This window comes from Prenolepis imparis, unplaced genomic scaffold (assembly GCF_030444845.1).
Source record: "Prenolepis imparis isolate NDT839.2.m4 unplaced genomic scaffold, iyPreImpa1.0 SCAF_5, whole genome shotgun sequence".
Classification (NCBI taxonomy): Eukaryota; Metazoa; Arthropoda; class Insecta; order Hymenoptera; family Formicidae; genus Prenolepis; species Prenolepis imparis.
In genome coordinates this window covers 7,979,576-8,006,092 of record NW_028141163.1, presented here as the reverse complement: position 1 = coordinate 8,006,092, position 26,517 = coordinate 7,979,576, and the positions used below count along the sequence as shown (strand labels likewise).

General features: G+C 28.8%; 1 protein-coding gene and 1 long non-coding RNA gene across 3 annotated transcripts; one reads left to right on the top strand and one right to left on the bottom strand.

Moving 5' to 3' along the window:
• Nucleotides 1-761: 761 nt before the first annotated feature.
• On the bottom strand, nucleotides 762-4,145 carry LOC145935893 (uncharacterized). Its single transcript, XR_014425296.1, has 3 exons — nucleotides 3,984-4,145; nucleotides 1,013-1,131; nucleotides 762-936 (listed from the first exon to the last, which is right to left on the bottom strand). It is a non-coding gene; the product is annotated as an uncharacterized LOC145935893 (long non-coding RNA).
• Drat (Death resistor Adh domain containing target) lies at nucleotides 4,123-26,448 on the top strand. 2 transcript variants are annotated; one of them, XM_083037661.1, is made up of 4 exons: nucleotides 4,123-4,284; nucleotides 21,543-22,083; nucleotides 22,369-22,550; nucleotides 22,831-26,448. In XM_083037661.1, exons 2-4 carry the CDS (start codon nucleotides 21,550-21,552, stop codon nucleotides 23,246-23,248), a joined length of 1,134 nt encoding a protein of 377 aa, XP_082893787.1. In that variant the 5' UTR covers nucleotides 4,123-4,284; nucleotides 21,543-21,549; the 3' UTR covers nucleotides 23,249-26,448. The 2 variants fall into 2 exon arrangements, with proteins under 2 accessions (XP_082893787.1, XP_082893786.1); XM_083037660.1 differs by lacking the exon at nucleotides 4,123-4,284 and adding an exon at nucleotides 19,195-19,511.
• Nucleotides 26,449-26,517: the final 69 nt, after the last annotated feature.

The following is a 26,517-nucleotide window of genomic DNA, read 5'->3' as shown; positions in this document are numbered from 1 at the left end:
TGCTATCGATATTCTTTTCGAGAGACTTCTTCTGAACGGGCAAATTATAATGAAATTTATAGCTACGTCAATGGAGCATTGTGAGTTTGATTAAAGAAATGTCATTCCCATAAGGAAGGAGAGATATTTTCTGGCGAAAGAGAAAAACATATATATTAATTTTAAATTATATACTTTTATAAAAAGAGAAAGAGAGAGAATATGAAATATATTTTATTTCAATTAGTATTATTCTATAGCGTCATAATTATATTTTTATTAATTATATTAACATAAATACGGCATAATTATTTTTAATAACAATAGCATAGCATAGCATACTATATTAATTAATTCTTTATTTATAATTGTTATAATATAATTTGTAATTTAAATTATTTTGCAACAAATTATTTTTGAAGTTGCTTTCGCTCTGATATAAGTAATGTATAAATACCGGAATATTAGAAATCAGAGAGAAAGAGAATGAACCATGGATCTTTTAAAAGTCATTACACTTATCAAAATAGTTATCAAGCCATATTTATTTTTTCCTAATCGTATTTTTTTGATTGATGCATTTCAGACAACACAAAATAATTATTTTTATTACTTAACTTGAAAAGAATATTCTCAATAATCTTACAATATATTTTTAACAATATATTGCTTTTTTAAATGTATTTAATTTCTTTTTGAAGGAGACTTAGAAATTAGCACACGACTAGAAATTGGATGATGAAAGATGAATGGGTTTGGGACGAAGGAAAAATTGCGTGAATTTGTCGAGTTCAGTATCATAAAATTCGGTAATGATCCAGTAATCAAATTTCGAAAATTTATGGTTATTCGTCACGCACTCCTCTGTGTAAACGAGAAACGCTTGAATTTTACGACGACCCTTGACTTTACGGGCGTGGTTGGTGGACGTCTTATTGGTTACGGATACGCATATTCCTGCCGGGAAAAATTATGCAGTTTAATCTTTTTTATATGTTTGCAATTTCGCCGTAAAGTCTGCGGAATACCGTACCTGCCATTTGGGTTATATGCGAAATGAAGTACGTGAGCGTATCGTTCGTTGATGCATTCTTTCGATTGCATGATGCATCATGCGTATCTTATTCCCCCGAGGTTGCATTAGACTGTGCGCTGCGATAAAAATGGGAATGGTTGGTAGTAAAGCATATTTGCGAACAGATCGGCGAGAGTCGGAACTTTGTATCTATTGGGCCAGTATTCTTCGTCAATAAATTCTTCGTGAATAAAAATATCGGGTGTATCGGAAAACATAATACAATCGAAGAAGAGATAATTTCTCATGCAAAATAAGTTATTTTTCTTAATCTATCTCCTATGCGTGCATCATCAGTTTCTTTAAATATATACATATATACTAAGAATTATTTACATAATATTTATATTAAATATTTATTTTATTACACATATTCAAACCGATAATATCAAGTTATTCCAGAAGTATTGTCATTTTATAAGATACTTTTAAATATAAAAATATAAATATAAATTTCTACTTTTAAATCATTTATTTATTTAATTCTTTATTTATAATACAATCTATCTATCAATTTCTCAATTATTCATTTAAAAAATTAATTTGTTTTAAAGACTGTGTGAATCGTTATACAGAAAATAGCGCTACATAAGTATGACTTAATGTATTTAAGAAAATATTGACGATATAAATATATTTCATATATATATATATATATATATATATATATAAATCAAATCTTAAAAAAATTATTAGAAAAAACAATTACGAATAATAGAAATATTTTATTGCATCTGTAGATTTCACAGAATAGAATATTTTTATGCTGACTGCAATAGCGCAGAAAATGAGATTCGACTTGTGAACAATGAAGATCTTTATTCCGTCGACACAGAAGTTTGCAGTGTTGTGTTGCATAGTGTAGCAAATATGCAAAGGACTGCAAACAAATCTTAACATTGAACCAAGCATTCTTATTGAAGTTAACTTCCCGTTAAGCTCGTCGATTGTAAACTTTTGTTGCCGTTTTATTGCAAGAAAAATTGCTAATTTCTAAAGGGCGATGTCATTAAAGATTGTATGAATTAGATGGCATATAATAGAAAATAATGCCTCCAAATTGTGTTAAAATGCTTCTTCCAATTTTTATCCTATTTGCTTTCTATATATGCACTATGATTACATACAAGGTATTAACCTTATTTCTTTTAATAAAATATTATAATACTAAATAGTTAAATCTCAAATTGAGTTGGCTATGACAGCCCGGGCGCAGTTAATCAAGCGCATGCTTATTAGATTGAATATCGGCTCAAAGAAAGAGCCGAAACGTTCGCTATTATTAATTATGTAATCGCTATCATCATCTATGTAATTTTATATTAAATATATTCAATCTAATAAGCATGCGCTTGATTAACTGCGCCCGGGCTCTCATAGCCAACTCAATTTGAGATTTAACTATTTATTAAAACTTAGCAAAGCCGTAACGATTGTTTTTAATTTAATTCAATCTTGTCATTTTATTATTATAATACTGTAATAATACAATAATTCTTATATGATGATATAATTATATCCTACACAGTTCTGCCCTACATAATGTTGCGTAAATCTGCAAATTCTACCAGCACAAATATAAGCTCGATATGAACACAATTGATTCGAATCCATTATGTATGATATACTGATTAAATCTACTGTCAAATTTCTGATTCTATTAATATTTTATTTGTTGGCTATTTCATGTGTAACTCATGTATTAAAATATACTTTTTTAAGCTTTAAAATATGTATACACTCGCATACACAAATTGTGAAATGTATAATTTTTTAAACTATATTTTTATTAAAAATGACTACATGTTAAATATTATCGCAAGCTAGTATTGATAATCTCTAGCATACCAAATGAGAACTCGGTCGGAAGCAAGTTTTCTCTTCTCTCTGCCATCGCTATACATAATTCTTATAAAATCTATCTTCGATAACTTACCATTATAATCATTAAACCATTATAGATTTATTGTTGCCAAATTTTATTGTATTTTATCGAAAGTCAAGCTATAATCTACTGCTGTTAAAAATTCATATTTCTATAAAAACATCACAATAAGATATTACATAATGTATTATTAAAAATCTGCAAAGATTTAAACAGTATAATTCTATTTTTCAATAAATTCTATAAATGTTTATAATTTAATCCGATCAACAGAAAGTGCATGTGCCAAAAAATATTCTATCAAATTTTATAAATCTTTTAGAGAAGATGAATTAAACAAGTTATATATGTTAAAGTTATAGTTATTTGTTAAAACAACATATCGCCATTTCTACATCATCAAAATAAAAAATTAATTTTTTTATAATCTGTTACTTTAAATTCTTATTTTATCTGCAATATATATATATATATATATATATATATATATATATATATATATTGCATCTCTAATTATATTGTGTCTGCGACTTCTCCATTCGACGCATTGCTACTTATTTATATTTTTTCCAGAATTTCTAAAATGCCTTTTATCATTAATGCCATTTAATTTTCTTTAACTTAGAATCAATTTTTCTTAACAACATTTAAAGTACAATATCTTTCTCTAAATTTTTTAACATTTGGTTTTAGATATTTTTATATAATTAATTAACAAATTAAAATTCTCTGAAATGAGTGTAACACTTTTATCTTTAACGAAATAAAAAATATATAGTTTTTATGATTGGTATATATATTGCGGGAATTTAATTTACATGAAAATCCCTAGATTTTTCATGGCCTGTAATATGAAAGCTATTCATGCTTTAATATTTTTATTAACTTCAAATTGGTCAAAGGATTGATTGATATGAAAGAAAATTTGATTGATGAAAATAACAAGGAACCGATGTTTACGTTGCCTATATTTGCCACTAAAAGTATAAGTTCTCATACATTACGAGGAAAAAGGATGTGGTAGTTAAAGGCCGTAGACCTCACCTTGTATGAACGATCGATGATACATCCCTTCCATGGGACATCCGCGACCCAACATCGGCTTTGCAGACTTTTCGGAGTCGGCGCGATGGCGCAATTCCCTTGAGGCGCCCTCGTCGGGCGGGCCATCCTCCATCAAACCCATCAGAACCTTACAAAGCCTCTTCGCGTCCAGCAGCAAGTACACAGTTAATAATTCTCGCGAAGACGTGTGAGTTTGCTTTGTCTAGTTTGACGTGTATCTCATCGATTGTCTTATTCCTTGTGATCGTCGCCATCGGCATCTTTAATCGATATATTCAAGGTGAGCTCGACCTTGATTCGTCCTTTTTTATTTCACTTGCAGCTATTCAAAAATGTTTGACCCTCAGAAGACCCTTGACATTTGTGAAAATTTAATTCAATAAATGTTTGAGACATAGCATAACGCATGACGTTTTGCAGTATTCTCGAGTGTAGTAAATGTTTTATATTAAAACAAATATATACACAAATTGTCCGATTGCGAAGAAATTGTATAAAATTGAGAAATTTATACAGTACCGGAAAAAAATTCGTATTAGTATAATTTTATGCATAATAGAAGAAGGATACATATGTCGAAGTATTCTATTTTTTAAAAAAGATAGAAGAAATTAAAGTTTTGTTACATACACAATCCAAAGTATATTTAGACTACCAATGATAATGATAATAATAATAATCAATATAATTACTGATTATTTATTCAAAATAGAAATTAATCAGTATTTATATTAATTATTACGTTTATTATTTTCTTATTTAATAGCTCTGTGATATAAGATCATAAGTAATTAACACTAATTGAAAAGATATTTTTAACATCGATAAACCGACGCAATATATTGAGTGAATAAATTTTGATGAAAGTGAACAAATATCGTATATGGTCGCTATATTTAATTATATTATTTCGTTATATTATTTATTAGGACAATAGTAGATTGCTGTTAACATAAGAAAATATTGTTTGCATTTTGCGCACACGCCGGCGATATTGCGACTTGGAACGCGCTTGCCTGTCATTTTGTGAACAGCTGATTGTCTGACTCGTATATGCGCGGTGCATTACGCATCTGTTAACGATCAATACATGTATCATCTATATACTGACATGAAATGAAAATTTAGTGAACAAGAAAAATAGTCATTAGGTACTATGATTTCAGAAAATTTTTTTTCTCCGAAGCAAGTTTCATTATTTTGAGCAATTGTGGGCATGTATGTAAACAATGGCCGGGTCCGTGACATGCGCATTTGATTCGCTTGTCAATGAAATAATTCGATTGACACAATAATTCATCTATACATATATATTCTCAAATTGATGACTCTTTAACGTTTACAACATAATTCAATTTGGCATGGCATATCTATGATATATGATACTTTGAGATATATAATATTAATAGATGTGATATAATAAATAAATGTAGTTTTGTATGTGTTTTACATTAACAGATTAAAAGAAGTGATATACTAATTTTAGTTTTTATTAGCAATATATAATTCATTAAAAATGCAAATAAATTATGGAAAACCTAGAAAATATTTTTTGGATGAAATGAGAAGATATGGAATTGATACTTTTTGGCATTCTACCTTTCTACTATTCTTTTATAAATTTGATATTTCTTTTTTGATATATATATATATTTTTTTTAATCTATGAGATCTCTCTGCGAATGTTACACAATGCGATGCAAATCTTACATGCAATATATAACAATTACTGTAAACGAATAATCAAATCGGCACAAAATCAAATATTGAATTAGTACTTATTATATATATATATATATATATATATATATATATACATATATACATGTATAATATAAAACAAATGAGTTTTTATTAAAAAGGCAGGATAAATATAGTTTCAATTTTATATATTTTTATCTAATATCTATATTATAATATTTAAATCTTTCGTGACTCTCTCTCTCTCTCTCTCTCTCTCTCTCTCTCTCTCTCTCTCTCTCTCTCTCTCTCTCTCTCTCTCTCTCTCTCTCTCTCTCTCTCTCTCTCTCTCTCTCTCTCTCTCTCACACACACACACATCTAAATAAATAAATTACTTTCCATAAAAAATAAAATTACATTCCATTATTTTTTAAAGTAAACTTTATAATTTTAATTTATAAGTATTTTTTATTTTTATTCTGAAACAGAGACAGAGAGAGAGAGAGAGAGAGAGAGAGAGAGAGAGAGAGAGAGAGAGAGAGAGAGAGAGAGAGAGAGATTTTTTCATATAATTCACGAAGCATTTATTTACGCACACATATGTATATTCAAAAATATTATATAATTTATCAAAATTTAATGTTTTAATTAATTTTTAACTTTCTACAGTTTAAAACAATATATTTATATAAAATTTATATAAAATAAAATTATATATTTTAAACTGTATAAAATTAAAACATATGTAAAATATATTTTATTTTGTTTTAAATGTCTGATCCACTTGTATTGAATTAAATTTTTGAAAATAATTACATTTTATTTAGTGTAAGATAGTACAAAATGATGTGCATAATACCAACAAAATGCATATGCGGGGGATCAACATAGAAGTTTCAATTGAATATAACTGGTTCAAAAGCAATCATTCAACAAGCTTGAAATCGCTTATTACAGTCAAACTCGTTTGTTACGTCATTTAATTGCTCACTGTATCCTAATAGAACTGTTGTTTCAGAGCAAGAAATACACATTCTTTGCGTCATCAATCAACTAATTGATCCTTTAAGCGATTATTATTGATCAAAGTACAAAAGATTAACAGACGTCATGAGATAATTAATAATTTGTAAAATTTTTATCACACATATATATTCTTTTATAAAAAAATATAGCATTAAATATCTTTAACTTTGCTACAGCACGAAATAATTTATCAATTATTTAAAAGTGATTTCAGTATTTATCATAATTAGTTAAAATTATCATTGATAAAAATTATTTGTTTCTGATGATACACTTGTTGAAAGTATTTAAAATATAAAGATAATAAACTCTTTAATATAAAGATAATACTCTTTACTAAAAGAACCTTATATCATTTTAAAAAGATTGTCGAACATTATTGAAACTCATCTTTCGACATATTTAGATTGACTTTAGTCGAATTCGACAGCACGTGTAAAGATAAATATATATACAATTTGATTTGTATTTCGTAATTATTATACGTAATATTCTTTTGTTCGCTATTATTTTCCCATGCGTGTCACATTTTTCAGAGACATTACAATGTTGATATAGCCCGCATTTATTGTGATATCGGTTATTATTTTAATAAGCTTATTATCTTACCAAATAATGTCGCAAAATATAACAGACAAGTACGTACAAAACAATATTTAAAATTTTTAACATGTTGAAAATAAAATAATTGAAATTATTATTTTTTTATTAAGCAATTATTGTAAACGACCCAACTGGCTTAATTGATCTTTATTAATTCGATATCATATATAAATATACAGACTACGTTTCGACCTTTGGTTCAGGTCCTTATCCTTATTATTTTTTATTACAAACTTATTTTCTTATTAACAAAACAATTTTACATTGTACACATATAAATCACATTTTGTCAAAACTTTCTTCTATTAATTCTTTAGCAAATATTTTTAAAACATTCTAAAAATGTTTAAAAATCACTCAAATAATAAAATTTTTTCAAAATAAAATATGAATCTTTAATATCACAGCATTAAAGTAATTATAATAAATATATACAAATAAAATCTTGTAAATGGATATATGAATAAAATTCTCTCTCTACCTTTCTCTACGAGTTATAGACACGAAACCACATAACTTGCAAAAAGAATTGTGTATAGTATATAACATACGTAATGTATGTGTATAATTTTATAAAACAAAATTATTTTAAAAATTGGAATAAAAAATATTTAAAATATTAAAGTTATCTCAAAGAATATTGAGAAACTTAAAAAATCAAAACAATCACACAGAAAATACTACATATAATTTTTTGGAGCAAGACTTGAATAAGACTTTCTCGCGGTGCGATAGGTCATCAACCTCTGAACACAGCGTCAGCAAAGGTGAAGCATGATGATTGCTTTCTTACAGTGAAGTGTTTCTCCCATGTTTCAGAATTAAACTTTGTTATCGTACCATTATAGAGACATCAATATCAGTTACTTAATATATGTTGGAGAATTTGTGACGTCTGCAAAATCACAAGAATACCGCGCACAGAATTGCATGCAGAATTACGTGTTAAAAGGAATCCTTTGTTGATATCGTTAAAAAACGATATAACAATGGAATAAACAATATTGTTCATAGAACTATCAATAAGATCATTATTGTGATAAACTGTAAGTGACAGACGATAAGATTATTAATTTATATGATGTATATTTTGTTGTAAGATGGTGCCGCGGTTTGAACAAAGGTAATAATCCGTAACAAGCACGGTATATCTGCTGTTAACAGACAAACAAATTATTTACGCGAAATTAAAGATTGATTAAGACGATTGATAAAAGAGATTAATGAAAGAGATGTTGATAGATTCTGAATAATTGATAATTGATTACCATATATAAAATGAATCATAAAATGAATCATTTTATATATAAAATGAATCATTCAGTTTGTGTAATAAGGAATAATGTCATTTTTATCTGCATATGAAAGAAATTACATTCGGTTGTTATAATTTTATCATTCTTTGTCTTATGTGCGAACAGCTGTTAAATACATATGATTGGCCTCGTTCTAGTAACCGATCGGTACACATCAATAATATAAGTAGCATTCGTCGATCTCTCAGAATAAATTATCGATCTGTGTAAAATCATCTACTACTTATATACTACTTTTATACTAAATGAATATACATACCAGGTGTCCCATTTTAAAGGACTTGGAGACGCCGCCCAAGCTCATATGAATATTACTATGTTATGTCCCCCTCGAAACCCTACAACTTTTGTAGGAAACATTTTTTGATTTAACGCAGTGTTTCTGAGATATTTGAGTGGGTCCTTTAAAATGGGACACCCGGTATAATATTATATACCTTGTTATTCATAATCTCTCTCTTCATATAATTTTTACTACATTATTTTTATTTTGCAGAATTATTGCGAAAACTAAATATAAAAAGTACAAGTAGAAAAGTTTAGATAAAAGTTTAGGAGAGTTTCATACCTACGTTCATATTTAACACGAACTATTTCATTATCAAGCCTTTCCAGTTGATAAGTTTAAGAGATCATTTTTTTTATGCAATGTTAAAAAAATTTCTATTCTTTCGCCAAAATATTCACATCTAAACCTCTTTACAAAGAAAAAGGTAAAAAAATGTGTCTAATTAAAAATTCAATTTTAATCATAAAATGATATCGACGCTTTTAATTTGAGGAACGCTATTTCAAAATTATTTTAGCTCTTTACTAACGCTGTTCTTATCGGAACGCTTGTGCCATACGATTATCATCGCTCATTTCTATTTATCTTGTAAAATGACGAGACTCATGACCTCATACTTCAATGAAATCCTCAAACTCTTATAGGCATTGTTAGCGAATAATACATTCTGTCACAGGACTCTTACAAAAATGAATACTGTACGAAGTAAATAGACGACACAAACAATGATAGCGCATTATTTAAGAAGCTGTTTTTATTATGAAAAAGAGAAACACGCGCCTCTGGACTTTGTTAAAGGCGAGTCATCAGGTGTTGACGCCGTGATCATAGCCTTGACAAAAGTCATCGTATACGTAGCATTGAGAAGTGATGCACGGAGCAACAACGTGAGAAATGAATGCTTCCTTTCAAGAATGGCTCACTTGTGCAGCATTATCAAATGTCAATGTCCCTACAATGCAACCGCAATTCGCTCTATGTAAATAGAGCGAAACATACTTGAAGTATACACCTATTAATTATCTTATCACTGTGCCAAACGCGGATATTTAATCGTCGAAGCGTCACTTCTAATTTAGAAAAACATTCTCTTTCAACATATATATAAGTCTAACGTGTCTTTTATGATATTGGTATTAGGAAATGTGTGACACAAGATTTATTAACTCTTTTATTAAATTTTTATCTCTCTTCTCCATTTATTATATTATTTAAAAATCATATACAATATTAAATAATTAAAAGTGTGACTCAAAATATGTATGTACTACAACAATAATGACTCTAATCTAGCCAGTTATATATAGGCCTGCATACTTAAAAAAAGAAGCATGTTCTAAAAATATATCAGAAATTATCGAAGTCTCTTAAATGTGCAATATATTTAGTCTCACTGAATATATTGGGAAGGAAGGGGTTGTAAACATTCTGAAACATCGCGGGCATTATACTTGAGAGCTTGGTGTTTCGAGTGAACTGGCACAGCTGAACACGCGGATGTCTGCTGATGTGCACGTGATTCCAGCGTGCTATGTTCCGCGGCATCGACCGACTTCCCCCTCTTTATGCACCGACACAAATAATGTGCCGACACATACATCCACCGGTTTGTCCAACACCTGCGACAGTGCATGAAACGCATATCGTGCACAGATTTAATCCCTGGGATAAGCGGGATAACCAGAATGACATTTTGAAGATAGATCGTATAAATATTAATCTGATTGGAAATAATTGTGGAATAAAATTCGATTGTGACGATCTATAATATTCGCGACAAAATTCAAAACAGACATCTTCATATAAATTTATATGTCATATTAGCCTAATGTATGTGTGGAATCTGATTGATGTTTTGTTTATTTAAATGTTTTCCGTATTACACACGGTGCATAAAATTATAAATATTTATTATAATGGCTTTATAATAATTTTGATAACGATATATTCCCGTCTCGAATTACTCTAGCCCTAGCCAAAATATTTATATAGGGCTCAATCAAATATATTACACAGCTTGTGTTTTTACTCATATTATCTAAGATTGATTTATTAATTGGCATAAAATTATTTTAGGGTTAATTTTTTTCAATTTTATTCTTCTTATCGGAAAACAAAAAATTAAACAATAATTAAATTTTATAATCAAGTAATATCTTTTTTTAAGCAATAGCATATCTTTCTTTGAATCACTCTTCATATTTATCATCGCAAAATTTAAAGAATTAACTCAATTCTAAAACTGGATCCCCGCAACTATGGATAGTGATCGTTTCGGAATATCTATGACGTATGTGCAGCGCGTGTAAAAAGGGATTGGGTGTGTCCTCGAGAGAATACGAAGTGACTCGTGCATGTGTAGGATTACAAAGTCAGCGTATGAAATTGTACTCGTGCTTTAACTTACGACATTATGCAATATATGATGAACAGGAATACAGTAAGATTTTTTTAAACTTAATATTGCTATAATAATCTCTTCAATCAAATTTATAATGTACGTGGAGTTCAATATATACATCCTTATTCCAGTCATATAAATCTTATTTATTTTATTTCAAATATTTAATATCCCTTTTTTCTCTTTTTATCTCCATTAAAATTCGTGATAAATACATATAAATGATCATTAATAATTAGAACTTTAATTGTCGCTCTAAGAAGAATGAAGAATTATATGCGAACCGATACGAAAAACAATAAATAATAAACCATGCAATTATTGAATGCGAAAGTTTTTAGAAAAACAATCTCAGTTGCGTCGTTCGAACATTTTCTCCTCTCGAGCATTCACTATAAGGCATTGTGCTGTACAATCAGCTGATTTTAGTATTATGAACGAACGAACAAAGGCTAGGCATCGTTACGGTGGGTGATTCGACCTGTTTCTGCATGATGAAATGATGTGGAAAAAGCAAGAATGTGCCCAATAGTGCAAGAATAACCCAAGTTTTTACAAATACTTTTTTATATAAGAAATTTTAAAATTATTATCTTCGAATACAAGTACAATAAAAAAATTTATACAACATGCGTGCATCGCACATATTTTTAAATATACTATTGTATAAAATATCTCTCATCTTTTCTTATATGTATGTCTTTATTATAATATCACAATATTAATATTACATAATTGTCTGTAACAAACCATAAAATATTCAAGCATTTTTCTTTTTTATAGTAATAAATTAGAATTCACATAGCATAAGCAAACTTTGATTATATTTTATTTTATTCTATTTAATTTTTCTATTTCATTCTATTATAATTATCGAGTACTCATTTATTGTATACTCATTATCATAACGCATTTATCGTAATTAATTACATTTTTTCGTTTTAATTTCATTTTTCCATATATGTACATTCGATGATAAGTTAAGACACATTCTTGATTTTTGCACATTTTTTTCTGACGAATCACAGAAATCTATTTTGGAAAAGCTTTAATACAAATCGAATATGCACTTCACGTGCGCATGCTCCTTATAGGAAATAGTTTCTTTGTATTCAACGCCGCTGCGTGAATTTCTTTATTTGCTGAAGCTGTCGCTGCAATGTAAATTTCTTCATATTTCCTTATGAAATGTGAAGAAGTGATTAAATTGATATTAATAATAAGAAATAATACGAATAATAGAACACTTTTATATAAAAGGAATATCTAATATATATTACGTGCCACTCTACATTTGATTTACATTTATGTATATTATTTGTGGCCAATGTAAAGTTTTTTTAAATTATAAGCAATTGAAGATTCTCACAGATTTTAGATGGTTAGGTCAACAAGTGAAAAACAGGAATTTCAAGTTTGCAATAAAATTTTTTCAATTTAATGTTAAGTGCGCTTTGTTTTAAAATATTTTTAAAGATTAATTATATAGAATTTGAAGTTTAATATTAAAAATAATGGTAAGAAAATATAGCATTTAATTAAACTTTTTAGGCAAAATTATTTTAAAAATCTATACATGACAAAAATAACGTGAAAATAACGTGAAAAAAATTTTAATATTACACTGTAGCATTACTATTTTGAAATCAATTTCGAATTTTAAATTAAATATACAGAACATTTTTATAGTTTTTTTTAATGCAACTTTACAAATATTTTTAATTCTTTGCAATGTTATAATTTTTTAAATACATTGTTTTATATTGTTTTTAATTCATACACAAATAAATTAATTTTGCATTGAATACAAAATCTACCGCGACTATCTAAGTGCGTAAATTCTTTATCGAAGGGCTTACTTTATCACATGTATTTTTCATAAAGTAGGTCAAGTGATATAAGAGCCTCGGAAGACTATATCTACCTACTCATCGTTAATCTAATAAGTAGCTCCAAAGATTATCAAGAAGCGCAATGTAACATTTCTGTCACGAAAGATCAGTTTTCAAAAAGATTTAAAATACTCATAAGAATAAGTAACCAGAAAACAATTATTCATCACGCAAAATTCTCACTGGGATAATCGTTAAATTACTGTCAGAATTATTACTTATATTTTTAACAGAAGAGGTTAAGTTATTATTCGACTTTCATAATATTTGTCACTTACATAATGTTGTTTTGGTAGTAATTATTATTGTTTTTTTATGCGATTTTGTTATGCGATATCCAGAGGAAATCGTAATATTGTGTGCATGAGATTTGCATATTCTTTCAAAACATCTCCTTCGAATTATTAATGATAAACGTTCTAACGCACGTGCAAACGCATCATGAATAATTTAAAAAAAAAAAAAAATTAATTACACATACAATATGTAAAGTATCTCAAGATACTTGAGTATTATGTAATCAGATTTTTTCATCAATTAAAAATTGGTTTTTTCTTGACAAAATATCGAAACTACAATAGTTTTGTTATAATTAATGCAAAATAAATATTTAGCAAATTAAAGCTATGGGATTAATAATAAACAAAATCATATTCTTCAATTATGATTTTATTTTTAATAAAAGTCTAATTACCGACATTTAGCATCGAATAATTGCGAAAAGGAATGTCACTCCAATTCGTTAAATATGAATGTATAAAAATATTGAAACAATCTATTATTAATAATATCGGTAATGAATGTATAAATCATATTACACTTTTAAAGCCGGTTGTTCCAACTTCTTGATAAAATTATTTATTCATTTTATTCTAATTAATCATGTCTATAAAAGCACTAGCATATCTTCGTCTCTTTTTTAGAACTTAACTGAAAAGAGATGAAAATATGCTATCTACAAAACTTACCAAGAAGTTGAAACAATCAGCTCTTAGTAAACATAATTAATCCATATTATAGACCGCTTTTATAGACATGATTAATTAGAATAAAACGAATAAACAATTTTATCATCAATCATAATTATACCACTAATGTTTTCATCGTTGTCGCAGATGAATAGATTGGAGACATCATTGAATTATTGTGAACAAGAAATTCTAAAAAAATTATTTATTTTGAAAATTCTAAGAATTTTAATTATGTATACTTTCTATAATTTGAAGCATTTCGAGTTTGAAAATATCCGCATTAAATATTTCTGGACATTTATTAAAATCATGATAAAGCTTGTTTTTGTTAATCAAAAAAAACTATTTTGACAATATGGAAAAATCTGATAACGTGAGCTTAGATAAGTCAACAAAGTAATTGTCATCAAGAAACAGAGTTCAAGTCCATCTTATAAATAATGCACATATCTTCTAGTATCATTTCTTGTTTACAAATAGCTCGTGATTACACAATACATAAAAAATTCCATAAATAAAAACTTGTAAACATTAATAGATAAATGCAGAATAATTTTCACTAAAATATTGAAGTAAAAATTTTCTGCAATTTTTTAAATTTAAGTTTAAGTAAATAACTTACATTAACTTGCTTATCGCAATGTTGTCTATTGAGTAATCCCTATTTAGACCCCTCAGTTAGACATTGATTACAGAAATAGATAAAAAGTATTTTTTAACCGAACAATCATAATATCAATCCAGATGTGTTTTTTGAAGTACTTTGATATATTGAGCCTAGGTTTATCACAATAAGCTACCAAGACCTTTTAATGACCATGAGACAGTTAATAACAACTTGCATATGTTTTTCAATTGCAGTGATAACATTAAATGCTTTTTATCTAGATAAAAAATCGACTTTTTTTTTAAAGAAACAATATTATGAACAATATTACAAATTACACATATTACGATTAATTTTATTGTATTATAAATAGTGAAAAAGTCTTATTTTATTTTCATTCAACAAGAAAAGGAACAAATAAAGAATAAAAATTATCCTCTATCAAATTAAATTTAAAAAAAATTAAAACTAAATTAAAATTAAATTAAAAATAAAGAATAAAAGTTATCCTCTACCAAGTTTGAAAATTTTACATTGCTAGATGAGTAACGCATATATAATTTTATAATGACTTCAGAAAGGATTCTTTGGATTTTATTAGATGCGTGTACAGCTAGAATGCTTGTGTCAGTTTGTAAATGAAATTCTCATAAGGGAGATTGAGGATCAGGAGAGAGAAGGATCTTCTTTGAATAAAAAAAAGATCTTTTTTTTGTTTCTCTTCAGTAATATTAATTCTATTAATTCAGCATAAAGCGCTTAAACATATTAAGTACTTTCGTGCAATACTTTTGTTATTTAAAACATTTAAAACCAGTCGCATTTGTAACGTAGAAGAGTGTGTAAGTTAAAATTTTTTGTTGGCTCATATAATGCAATCAAGCTAAATAAATCTTGTAAAGATATTATTTAAATTATAATAAAATTTTAGTATAAATATTTTTTTTGCACTTTAAAGTTTGAAATCTAAATATTCGTGAATTTTCAGATTAATTGGATAGCTAACAATGAGAATTAATATGAACTTATTTCTGCAATGTCTGTCCTAAATAATATAATAATGCAAGTTATATATTAATTTAAATTTAAAGAAATCTAGATTTAAAGAAGGTTTTTTTGTTTTTTTCTGATATATATTTATTGTATATAATTTAAATATATCACATTTTGAGTACTTTGATTATTTAAACCTTTAATGCATATGAAAATATAATATAAAATATTTAGAAAAATAAAAAAGAGATAAAATAAAAAATTTTAATACATATTTTTCATTATGTTTATAGCTAGTTTTAAAACTACTTCGATTAGTTGAATTAATATCAAACGTTTAACAAATAATAGTAACATAACTTTCGCGAGATATATATGGATATAGTATATGTGTGTCTTTGTGTGTGTGTGTTTTTGTGTTTTTCATTAAATTTGTACATAAAAACATTTTTGCCAGACATTTAACTTGTTAAAATTAAAGATAAGATGTTCTATAATCAATATTTTTGACGTTCGAGAGATATATATCGCAATGTATCATTTGTTATTTATTCTTTTATTCTGCAAAGAAACTCCATATCAGCTATTTTGATTTTTTAGATATTTTTAAGCGATTGTTATAAGATTTTTTTATCACTATTAATTAATACTTGTAAAGTTAATCGTAAATTTGCAGTCTGTGTTTACATCACGAACTTTAGCACGTAATAACATTAACAGTGACACTCCTCAGAACTGATAAATCTGCATATTGTTTTAATTTTTATTGAGGTCATATTATGATCACAAATAGTGATTCGAGCATTACATAATGCTTATATAATGAACAACGCCATATAGCTTTTATTTTGCGGACACGATAACATTTGTACAAATAACACAAATCACGTAATAGTGTTACGATTTTAATTATAAACGCGCGTCTTTAACTTAAAATTAAAATCTAATTATAAATCAATGCATTTTCAAAAATATGTTATATATTTTTTCCTAGGATTTATTTAGACGAATACGAATACACACAGATACACACATATTATGATTAATTTACTTTTTCAAAAAAAATTAATGCAACATTTTTGTTGTGTATTATATATTATTCAAGTATAATATATTTGATTATATATTCTATATATCTTTTCTTATAAATACTCTATTTCTTTTTTTGGAATTATTTGTTTATTTATTGAAGATCAATTATATATATAAATATATTTTCAATTTTTTTAATATATGTGAATTATATATTTACATATTTCTTCTAAATTTTTATAATTATCATATTTTAATTATATTTATTATTATAACAAATTTGATTTTCTTAACTTTTTTAAAAATTAATTAAAAATAAGATTTGTATAAACAATATTATAAACATTATTATAAATATAAATTAAATTATATAATTTTTTAATTAGTGTTCAAAGTGCCTCGTCCTTTTAGAATTATGAATGTTGTATATGTAATCACATAACCGCGATATAATCGTGGATCTCAATGCTAGCCTCAATTCACGATTATTTTTAGTAATGCATTTATCCATGTACTTCTAGAATCTCAGACAAATCGTCTATTATTATATGCAAAATATGTGCTACATGTAATCAGTCTTGCATGAGTAAATTTGTAAGAATTAAGTTCCATGTAAAATAACAGTTGATGTGTCGAAAATAGCACATTGCACTTCTCGCGAGAGATTCAAATATCTAACAAAGATACTTGGCGTTGCAGTTAACATTTTCTTGATAGTAGGGTAAATAAATGTTATCTGCTGCGTTGCGCACAGATTTAAAAAATCATAGATAAACTATAAATCGACAAATGAATTATTATGCCAGATAAAAGCTGTGTAGATAGCCTTCCAATTAAAAATTTACTAAAGCAATGAGAGAACTATTTCGTTTATTTTTATAAAGAATAAAACTTTTTGTTTTCACTTATTTTGTTTCAATTGAAGCTCTCAATATATTTTAATTAAAATATTTTAATTTTGTAACTAAAATAAGAGCTAGACCAAAGCCAACTTTTCACAATTCTCACAAAATAGAATTACTTAAAATGTATAAAATTTAAAGTAAAAGAAACATGGTATTAATTATTAATCTGTTTATTTTAAATATAACGAATATGATAAATTGATATCGTAATTAATCATTATGATACAGATATCTGCTAAATTTAATAATTAGTTTCATGATGTTTTTATAAACTTAAATAACTTTTATTCTTTTTTCATTTCTCAAAATTTAATTGTTATTATTATTAAGATTAAGGTTTATTAAGATTTTCAGCTTATTCTCTCATTTCTGACTGATTATTGTTGAAATAATTTCACAAAAATCTAAGAACAGGTTCTTATTAAAAAAAAATCTCTTAATATTATATTTGTAGCAATATTTTAATTAAGATTTCACACACTATTGTAATCAATTGATTCCACAATTTTATTGTCATCGCTGTATATTTCCATTTAAGACGCGTAAGTAGCGTTTATAGTTTCTTATCGCAGTTAAAGAATGATAGCAATATTTTACGATAAATTGGAGCTAATTGATGCTATTAGCGGAACGACAAAATATCTAATGACTTATATTTGCGTAAATACACAGATGTTTTTATTTCATCTGGATATCGTTAGAAATGATAAAATGCCTGATGCATTAGACATTGTTATTTTCGTATATTATAACAAAAACAAATATTTTAACGTGTGCAGATATGTGCATGCTGTCGAAGAATTTCGCGATTATATATGTCGAACACAGTCATACTGCATAAGTAACGTTATCAACATACATCAAACAGCTAATGAATTTATAAACGAAGAGTTTATTAATAAGTCGTTAATACTTCAATGTACATATGATTCATTATTCTTTTGCACGATATAAATATTCAACGAAATCTGTCAAACGAAATTATTCGATTATCGAACATTCAAGCTTCAAAATTATTTCGAGAAAGAATCTTTTTGAAATTTCTATAACATAAAATGCACACAGAATATTTTACAAAGAGATATTTTCAGGCTCGTCGTATCTAATAATAAATATTTGTGCACCATGATTGATTATTGGTCAAATAATTTAAAACTAGTTTCATTGATTGTGATTTAATGTTATAAGTTATAATATCATCGTAATATAGAATGTATAGATGTATAGTGATACATTTCCATTTTACTCCGTATAAAAGCTGTCCCTCATCATTTATCTAATACTGTCAGGAAAAACAAACATCACACGCGACCCCCAGCAACGCAGTTGTACTTCAAAGATGGGAAAAACAGATGTTGTGCTTGCACGTGGTCTGCGAGTGCTCCGCGTGTTTTCCACTGTTCTCTGCGTTCACTTTCCCTTCCACCTTGCCGCAAATACGTCGACCTGCGGTATAAAAACGAACGCGCGCTGATACAATGGGTTAGTGCGTCTTCGCGCGGTATAGGATAACGTGTGTTGGGAATTTTATTTTTTTTCCTATTCTCTATTATATTGCAAGTTTTCCTTGCGAAATTACAAGATTTAAATTTGTATTTTAATCGCTTTTAATCGCAGATTATAAAGAACAGTGTTTGATAAAGCGCGATTGTGAGCGCAGTGTCAAGATTTTTTGGGGTGACTAAACTGCAGTGACTTTAAAAAATATATTTAATTAAGAACTGGGGCGTTATGCCGGTGGAATTGGAATCGATGGCACCTATCGCTCACAAAACCATTTCTCTTAATGGGTAGGCAATTACAAGATTTTTATTTTTTGCTATTTGCTTTAATTCTTAATTATTTATTTGTATAAGAAGACGTTGAATTGTTAATTATTTGTGAGAATAATAATGCATACTGTTAAATATACATCTAGGATTTAGGAAATTGAATTATTTATATAATTACACAACAGAAGATTTACATTATTCTTAAAAGATTTATTGTTTGTTTTATTTATGAAACTTTTATGGCAAACTTTTATTGCAACAAGATGTGATAAAGTAACAAAGTAATTTTAATAGACTCTAATAAGTCAGTCGTTTCCAAATTAAAAAGCATCGTTTAAATTAAAAATATAAATTTCTAAAATACCTTATTTACATATGTATAGCTATATTTTAATAATATATTAGTGTCAAAGATCGCTTTTTATGTTATCCATTTTGTGCCACATTGGCATATCTATAAAATTTATTTAAATTGACATTTATTTTTAAGGAAGAATACGATTATATATTACGTTTTCTATTTCTTATACTATCTTTATGAATACTTTATACGAAAACGTGCTTTCAAGTATTTCCAACTGAAAGAGATTGGAACAGCTGATTCACGCGTTTGATAGGTTTTCTCGTGCCCCAGGCATATTAACACTAATGACATACTTCCGTCAATTTTAGCATTAGTATCAGATCATTTTCTACGCGATTCTAAAAAAAATGAAAAATATATCACTGTTAATTATTCGAAAAATTATACATTTATAACAGGTTTTGTTACTAAAGAAATTTATTTTTCAAACGGAAAACTCACATTCTCTCTCATATTAATATGTACTCTTCCGCATATATTTTCTAAGTCTTTTTCTTGGTCTTTTTGTTAAGTTGTCTATCAGAGTTAAATATAATTAGTGCAAAATATATATTTATTTAATACATTAATTTTATATATGAAGGAAAAATCTTATCTATATTATATAAATTTGTAATTGCTAATTTTTTAAATATTTTAATAGTTTAATAACTTTACGTGATAAAGAAATTTAATAAACATAATTCTTACGCTGATGCTTTTCTCGATCCAAATATTTTGTAGATAATAATCATAATGAATAAATAAAAATTTCTTATATGAAATAATAAATATGAGGGTAAGTCAAAAAGTAAAGGGACAAATAAAGAAAAACACATTTATTTTAACCTATGTGGAAAATTTACATATCATTTTTCGACATAATCCCCACCAACATCGATACATTTGATCCACTACTTAACAAGCTTCTGTATTCCATCCTGGAAGAAAGATTTGGGTTGGGTGCGTAGCCAGTTATACACCACTGCAATGACCTTCTCATCCAAAGAAAATTTTTTTCCTTGTAGTATTTCTTTTCTTTTTTTTTCTCGTAGTATTTCTTTTTTTTTTTTCTTTTTTTTTCATCTTTGCGGTTTATTAAAAGAAACACTAAATAAATGTGTTTTTCTTTATTTGTCCCTTTACTTTTTGACTTACCCTCGTATTTCGCATAAAATTTTATAAGTAAACTTTAGAAAGATTACTTTACTGATTACTTTTTGCAATTATGTATAATATGACTACAATGTCAAATAAATTTCAATTACATAAATGTACATTTTTCTACATAATAGAATATTATTAAAAGGTTACATCTCATCTCCACTAAAAAAATTCTAATCATTATTCAAGTTGAGATAAAAAAATACAATAAATAAAACATTCTAACAATCCAATATTCCAAAATGATTGAAATACAATAGACTTTTTGTATTATATAAGAAAACGAAAAAAATCAAGACTTTTTGTATTATATGAGAATTATTTTTATTAATAATATATTTTATTAACAATAATATATTAAGAAAACATTTTGAGATTTATGAAAAATGTTTCAAATTTTCTTCTCCTTATGATATATATAGAAAAACATTTCTCTTTTGTATCAAGCATGTATAATAATATAAAGTAATAAAAAGTAATTCATAAGAAATAGATCTCTTACACAGATCTCTTATATAGGTTTTATCAATTTTACATTACAGAGAAAAGATGAGTAAGCTGTGCCGTCAACTTTCGATCGAGAGCCCGAGTGTGACCGGTCGGGAATGCGTCTTCAGCTTCGATGTACCCGTGCCGGATGTACCTGCTCACGGTGCCCGCATCCGAGTGATGTGCGCCGGTGCATGCTATCATCCCCGTAGGTCGTCGAGTCTGACCAGTTTGACCTCGGTCTCGAGCGGCAGCAGCCTGGCCGCTGACATGTCAATGGAAAGCGACTATCCGGTATTCCTGCCGCATCACGGGATGCGCGATGCCGCCCTGTTCCCCGGCTACGAGGTGGCCGGCGTGATCGAGTCATTCGGCACTGAGGTGCCCAAGGATTGCGAACTCGCCTTGGGCGATCGCGTTATCCTCTATCCCTACGACGGTATTCCCAATGGCTACGTCGAATACCTGGTAGTGTACGATCTCAAGTACCTGATCAAAATACCGGATAATATGTCGTTCAGCGTTGCAGCTATGCTACCAGCTGGTGCTCTCCTCGCAATGAACACCGTCTTTGCTGCGCACGAACACGTGCAGGTACGATTAAAATTCTCATACTTAATTATCACTTGTTAAACGTGTATAAAAAGATTAATAAATATGCCGTGAAATTAAATAAAGCAAAAGCTCTTTAAAAACAATGATCTTCTCTTTAAAGTTTAAATTGATTTAAAGAATGCTTTTGATCTGATTATAAGTAAATTTGCGCTAAGTTTGATCAGTTAAATTTAAGTGCGAAGAAAGGTTCTTTCTATATAAATTAAATCTAATTTTATACCACAAAGAGGAAGCAGAAACTAAGTGTACAATTTAATGTTGCAGGCATTATTGAAAGAGAGAGGTGAGAATAGTGTGTGCAAGATTCTAGTAGTCGGTACCGGTGGTCTTGCTTTGTGGGCTCTCAGAATTGCGTCGTATCACTTCAGCAACATGAAAGACAGAGTCACCACCACGATAGCCACTCTTAAGGATGATGGTCTCCCCTTAGCTCAAGAGTTCCAACGGTAAATTTTATTCGATCGATTCAATTCATATGTAATAATCTAGTAATTAAGCCAACACAATTTTGACAAATCATAGTCAATCAAATAAAAGAAAAAAGTATAAGCAATTTTTTTTAATTATTGTATATATTTGAAACTAATTAAAAGAATTTAAATCAAAGAAATGCACATTTACAAATTTAATGCTCCTAGCAAGAATGACTCAGTTGCAATCACATGTTTTTAAGCTTTCGTATTCGTCATCTTATCTGATTTTATCTAATCGGTGTATCGATTACAGGGTGAACGTAGTACAGTGGAACGAAGACCTTTACGAAAAACAGCTAATCGAGCGCACGATGGATGCCTGCGGTGGCCAGGTGGACGTGGTGATCGACTTCGGCACAACCTCACGCAATCTCCATCGTAGCATGCAGTGTCTCAGCAAAAGCGGCGTGGTGTTCGTGATCAAGGAGGTCGCCGATCGTCTGATGCCCAAGTTCAGCCGACTAGCCGAAGATCGGCAGCAGTCCATCAAACCGGTGGAACTGGGCACGCTAGAGCAACTGCACGAGCTCGTGCAATTGGTCGCCTCTGGTGAGATCGAACCACCACCGCACACTGTCTATCCCGCCGAGGAAGCCCTCGATGTCGTACAAAAGCTTTGCCATTCGGAGATCCAAGGTCGCGCGATTCTCCGCTTCTATCCCGCGGATTAGAAGACTTTTCGCTGAAAGATTCTCCGCAATCGCGCGGATTAGGAGACAGATTCGACGACGACGACCAAAGAGTCAAAATGCCGGCTCCGGGAGATGAGAATTGTACGGTTAGTATGATTGAGGCCTGTGCGTTTAAGAGTTTTAGTATAAAGCTTGATAAATTGGGGACTATCGTGAAGAAGTAGTTATTATTTCGTACTGACGGCCGGAGTTTAGATTAGGCGTTGACAATGCGTACGTCAATTGCGGGACGATAGTTCGCAAATATAAGAATGGAGGAGGATTTTTCATTGAGTGAAATTCTGACGATGCGTTAACTTGAGAAGATTTAATCTACCATATATCTCACAGGAGTCACGCGAGAGTTTACAGTACACCTTGTTACGCATAATGACAGAGTTAAAAAACGATTTCCTAGTTTATGGCTGATCAAATGTTAATCGTTAGCTCGATAAATTATCATATGTTATATTAGTAACGACACGAAATACCACACGAATTGTACTTGACTTTGTTAAGTATTTCGTATCACTTTTTTTAAAGTTATTATTATGTTTAAAAAAAAAAGATCTCATCGTATAATATGTAAACCAAAGAGTCTCTCGCGGGAGATTTTTTTTCGCCGGAGAGATTTATTGATGAAATGAAGCAGAATACAACTTTCGCTTATCATTGGAAGGACGTCTCTTTTAGGCAACGAGCAATTAGTCTTCGTTGATAAGCGAAGATAATTACGTGAATCGAACCGAGACATAACAGTTTAGATAACATGAAAAAAACAGTGTAAAGTCGCCACGGCGACAAGAAAAGAGAGATTATCACCGAAGACGTGACGCTCTTTATTTTCTATTAATGAGTATCTGTTAAATATTTGTTTTTTGGCGCAAAACAAGATCAAGGATAACGATTTACGCGTCGAACACGTGATGAAGACGTGATGATGAAGCGTGTGGGCGAACAAAATATTCTATCTTCACGGATCTTTAAACTTCAATATGCGTGTAAAGCTTCGGCGCTACGTGCTGGGAATAAATAACGCGCACGATAAGTTAACAGTTAACTACAACTTCCGTCGAGGTATATTGATACTTATATAAGTTTGAGACGAAGAATCATTATATTATAGCTAATATGAGTACTTAAAGTCGTTGGTGCCTAGAAATAGCAATAGGAAGGTTAAATTAAGACGACTTCAAATAATCGTATTAACTATAATATACTACTGTACTATTTACAGCTAATAATGTCGCTATTTAAAGCCGCTGATATATCTATAAAAATGTCAACAGCATGAGGAAAAGATGAAGCGAATATTTTTGCTTAAAATAGAATGAAAGATTTTTCTACACAAAATGTTTCTCTCATTGGTATCGCTACTGCATGTGCGATTGTTAAAGAAGGTATATATTTCTCGCCGCGTATATAGAATATGTAAGTCCAGACAGAATTTAGTTAATTCTTTGTAAGGCTTTGTTTACATCAAATATGTACCATTAAAAAAAGTCAACCTTGTTAAACTCTACATACGAACATGACAAAAAGAATTATATGTATATGTTAATATATAAATTCGATGTAAACAAAGAATCTTAGGATTGGGCAACGCAATTCACCGAGTTAATTATCCGATAAGACCGTGAATAAGCGATCTTTATCCTCATCAGAATGCACCATTTATTCTCAGCGCGGTATTATTACGGTGTTAGCCGGCATTTGCTGTTATTTCAATTATTGTGCAACATCGCGACATGCATGACGCATCTTGCAATTATTTGAAATATATGAAGTCTACAATTGTTGCGAAAGATGCAACAATTTTTTCGATAATTAAATAACGCATCGACGAACACCCTTAATGCAGTGCAAAATACTGCAAGACAACCCAAACAAGTCCGATATTTACGAGCACACTTCAATGCATACTGTAGTGATATTGCAACACAAGATCAAACGTGTATATATTTAGTGTCAATTCAGAAATAATAATCGGGGATAACTGTGTAAGCTTAGAATAAGTATTCCATTAAGATAAAGATAAACTATAAAGTAAATATTTGCTCTATCGTAAAATATAATGTGTTATAATGATCCTAAAATGACATAAAACTCGGTAAATATACGTGTTTACAAAGCTAAGAACGTGAGTGATAAGATGCGAAGCTGTTTCTTCGTAAGATATAACAAAAACGAAATAATAATTTCGTAAATAAATCTCGGCTCTATTTCGATTCTGGATTAAACATTAAGATAAATAATTCTCTATAATATACTGTTTATGGGCGCACTTCATCAGACGTTCTTCTATTAAAAACTAAAGTTATATACGTGCTTGTGCAAGTCAATGATTCGATATCGGCAATATATTTAATTATGCGCAAGCTTTTCAATATGTTTTCTAATCCGAAGACAACTGAATAAGCAGGCTAAATTTTAATGCATTATCTTTTATCATACCTGATTTTTCTAGTTAATCCCTCTTTCAAGGCCTTTCTAAATCCGCGCAAGATGATTATCATGCTATATGTTAATGCGTCACTTTATGCGAACATTTGCGTAAAATGTATATTATTTTATTAAGATTGTACTTCGATACATATTAAGATCATATTTAAATCGTAGTTGTGCAAGAGAGTAGTTATATGCAAGAGTGCACTCGCGCGAATTGCATTTCGAGAAGAAAAGAAATGATACTACATTAATCTCCGGAGATCTTACTGTCACATCTGCCGACGGTTTCGCAAAACTGAAACACGAAATTGCGGAGATTCGAGCTTTTATCATTAACCGGCACAATAAGAGCATAATAAAAGTTTGTATGTAATTCAACATTTAACTCGCGTGAAACGAGTCAAGTTTCATTAAGCATGTATATTCCGAAATATCTCGTTAATCGTCGCTTATCGTTAGATCAATATTTACTTTTCGTTTAACGTATGTAAGTCAGCGTAAGTTCATTAGCTTACAACGCGAGCATGAATAATGGTCGCAATGCAGACGCAAGTCGCTGTATCTTGAAAGACTGTTTTGTTTATTTCGAATGATATACCGGTATTCTCTTATTTTGTATGTTTAGATTTTAGATGACAGCTTACAATTAGTCGTAGTACACGTATCGTGTCACATTATTGTACCTAATGTTGATTGTAATGAATTGTATTAAGGAGATAATATAGCCAATATATTCTTTTCTTTTTTAATAACACATGCATTTTATTTCTTTTAACAGAATAAATATAATCTATATTGAATATTTCAGGCCTCAGGTACGC

What these genes read in the sequence shown, in the direction of transcription:
- Drat (XM_083037660.1), top strand. Translation starts at nt 19,453, where the DNA reads ATGCCGGTGGAATTGGAATCGATGGCACCTATCGCTCACAAAACCATT. An exon ending in CTGCGCACGAACACGTGCAG is followed by an intron (nt 22,084 to 22,368) that starts GTACGATTAAAA and finishes TTAATGTTGCAG; the next exon opens with GCATTATTGAAAGAGAGAGG. An exon ending in TTAGCTCAAGAGTTCCAACG is followed by an intron (nt 22,551 to 22,830) that starts GTAAATTTTATT and finishes TATCGATTACAG; the next exon opens with GGTGAACGTAGTACAGTGGA.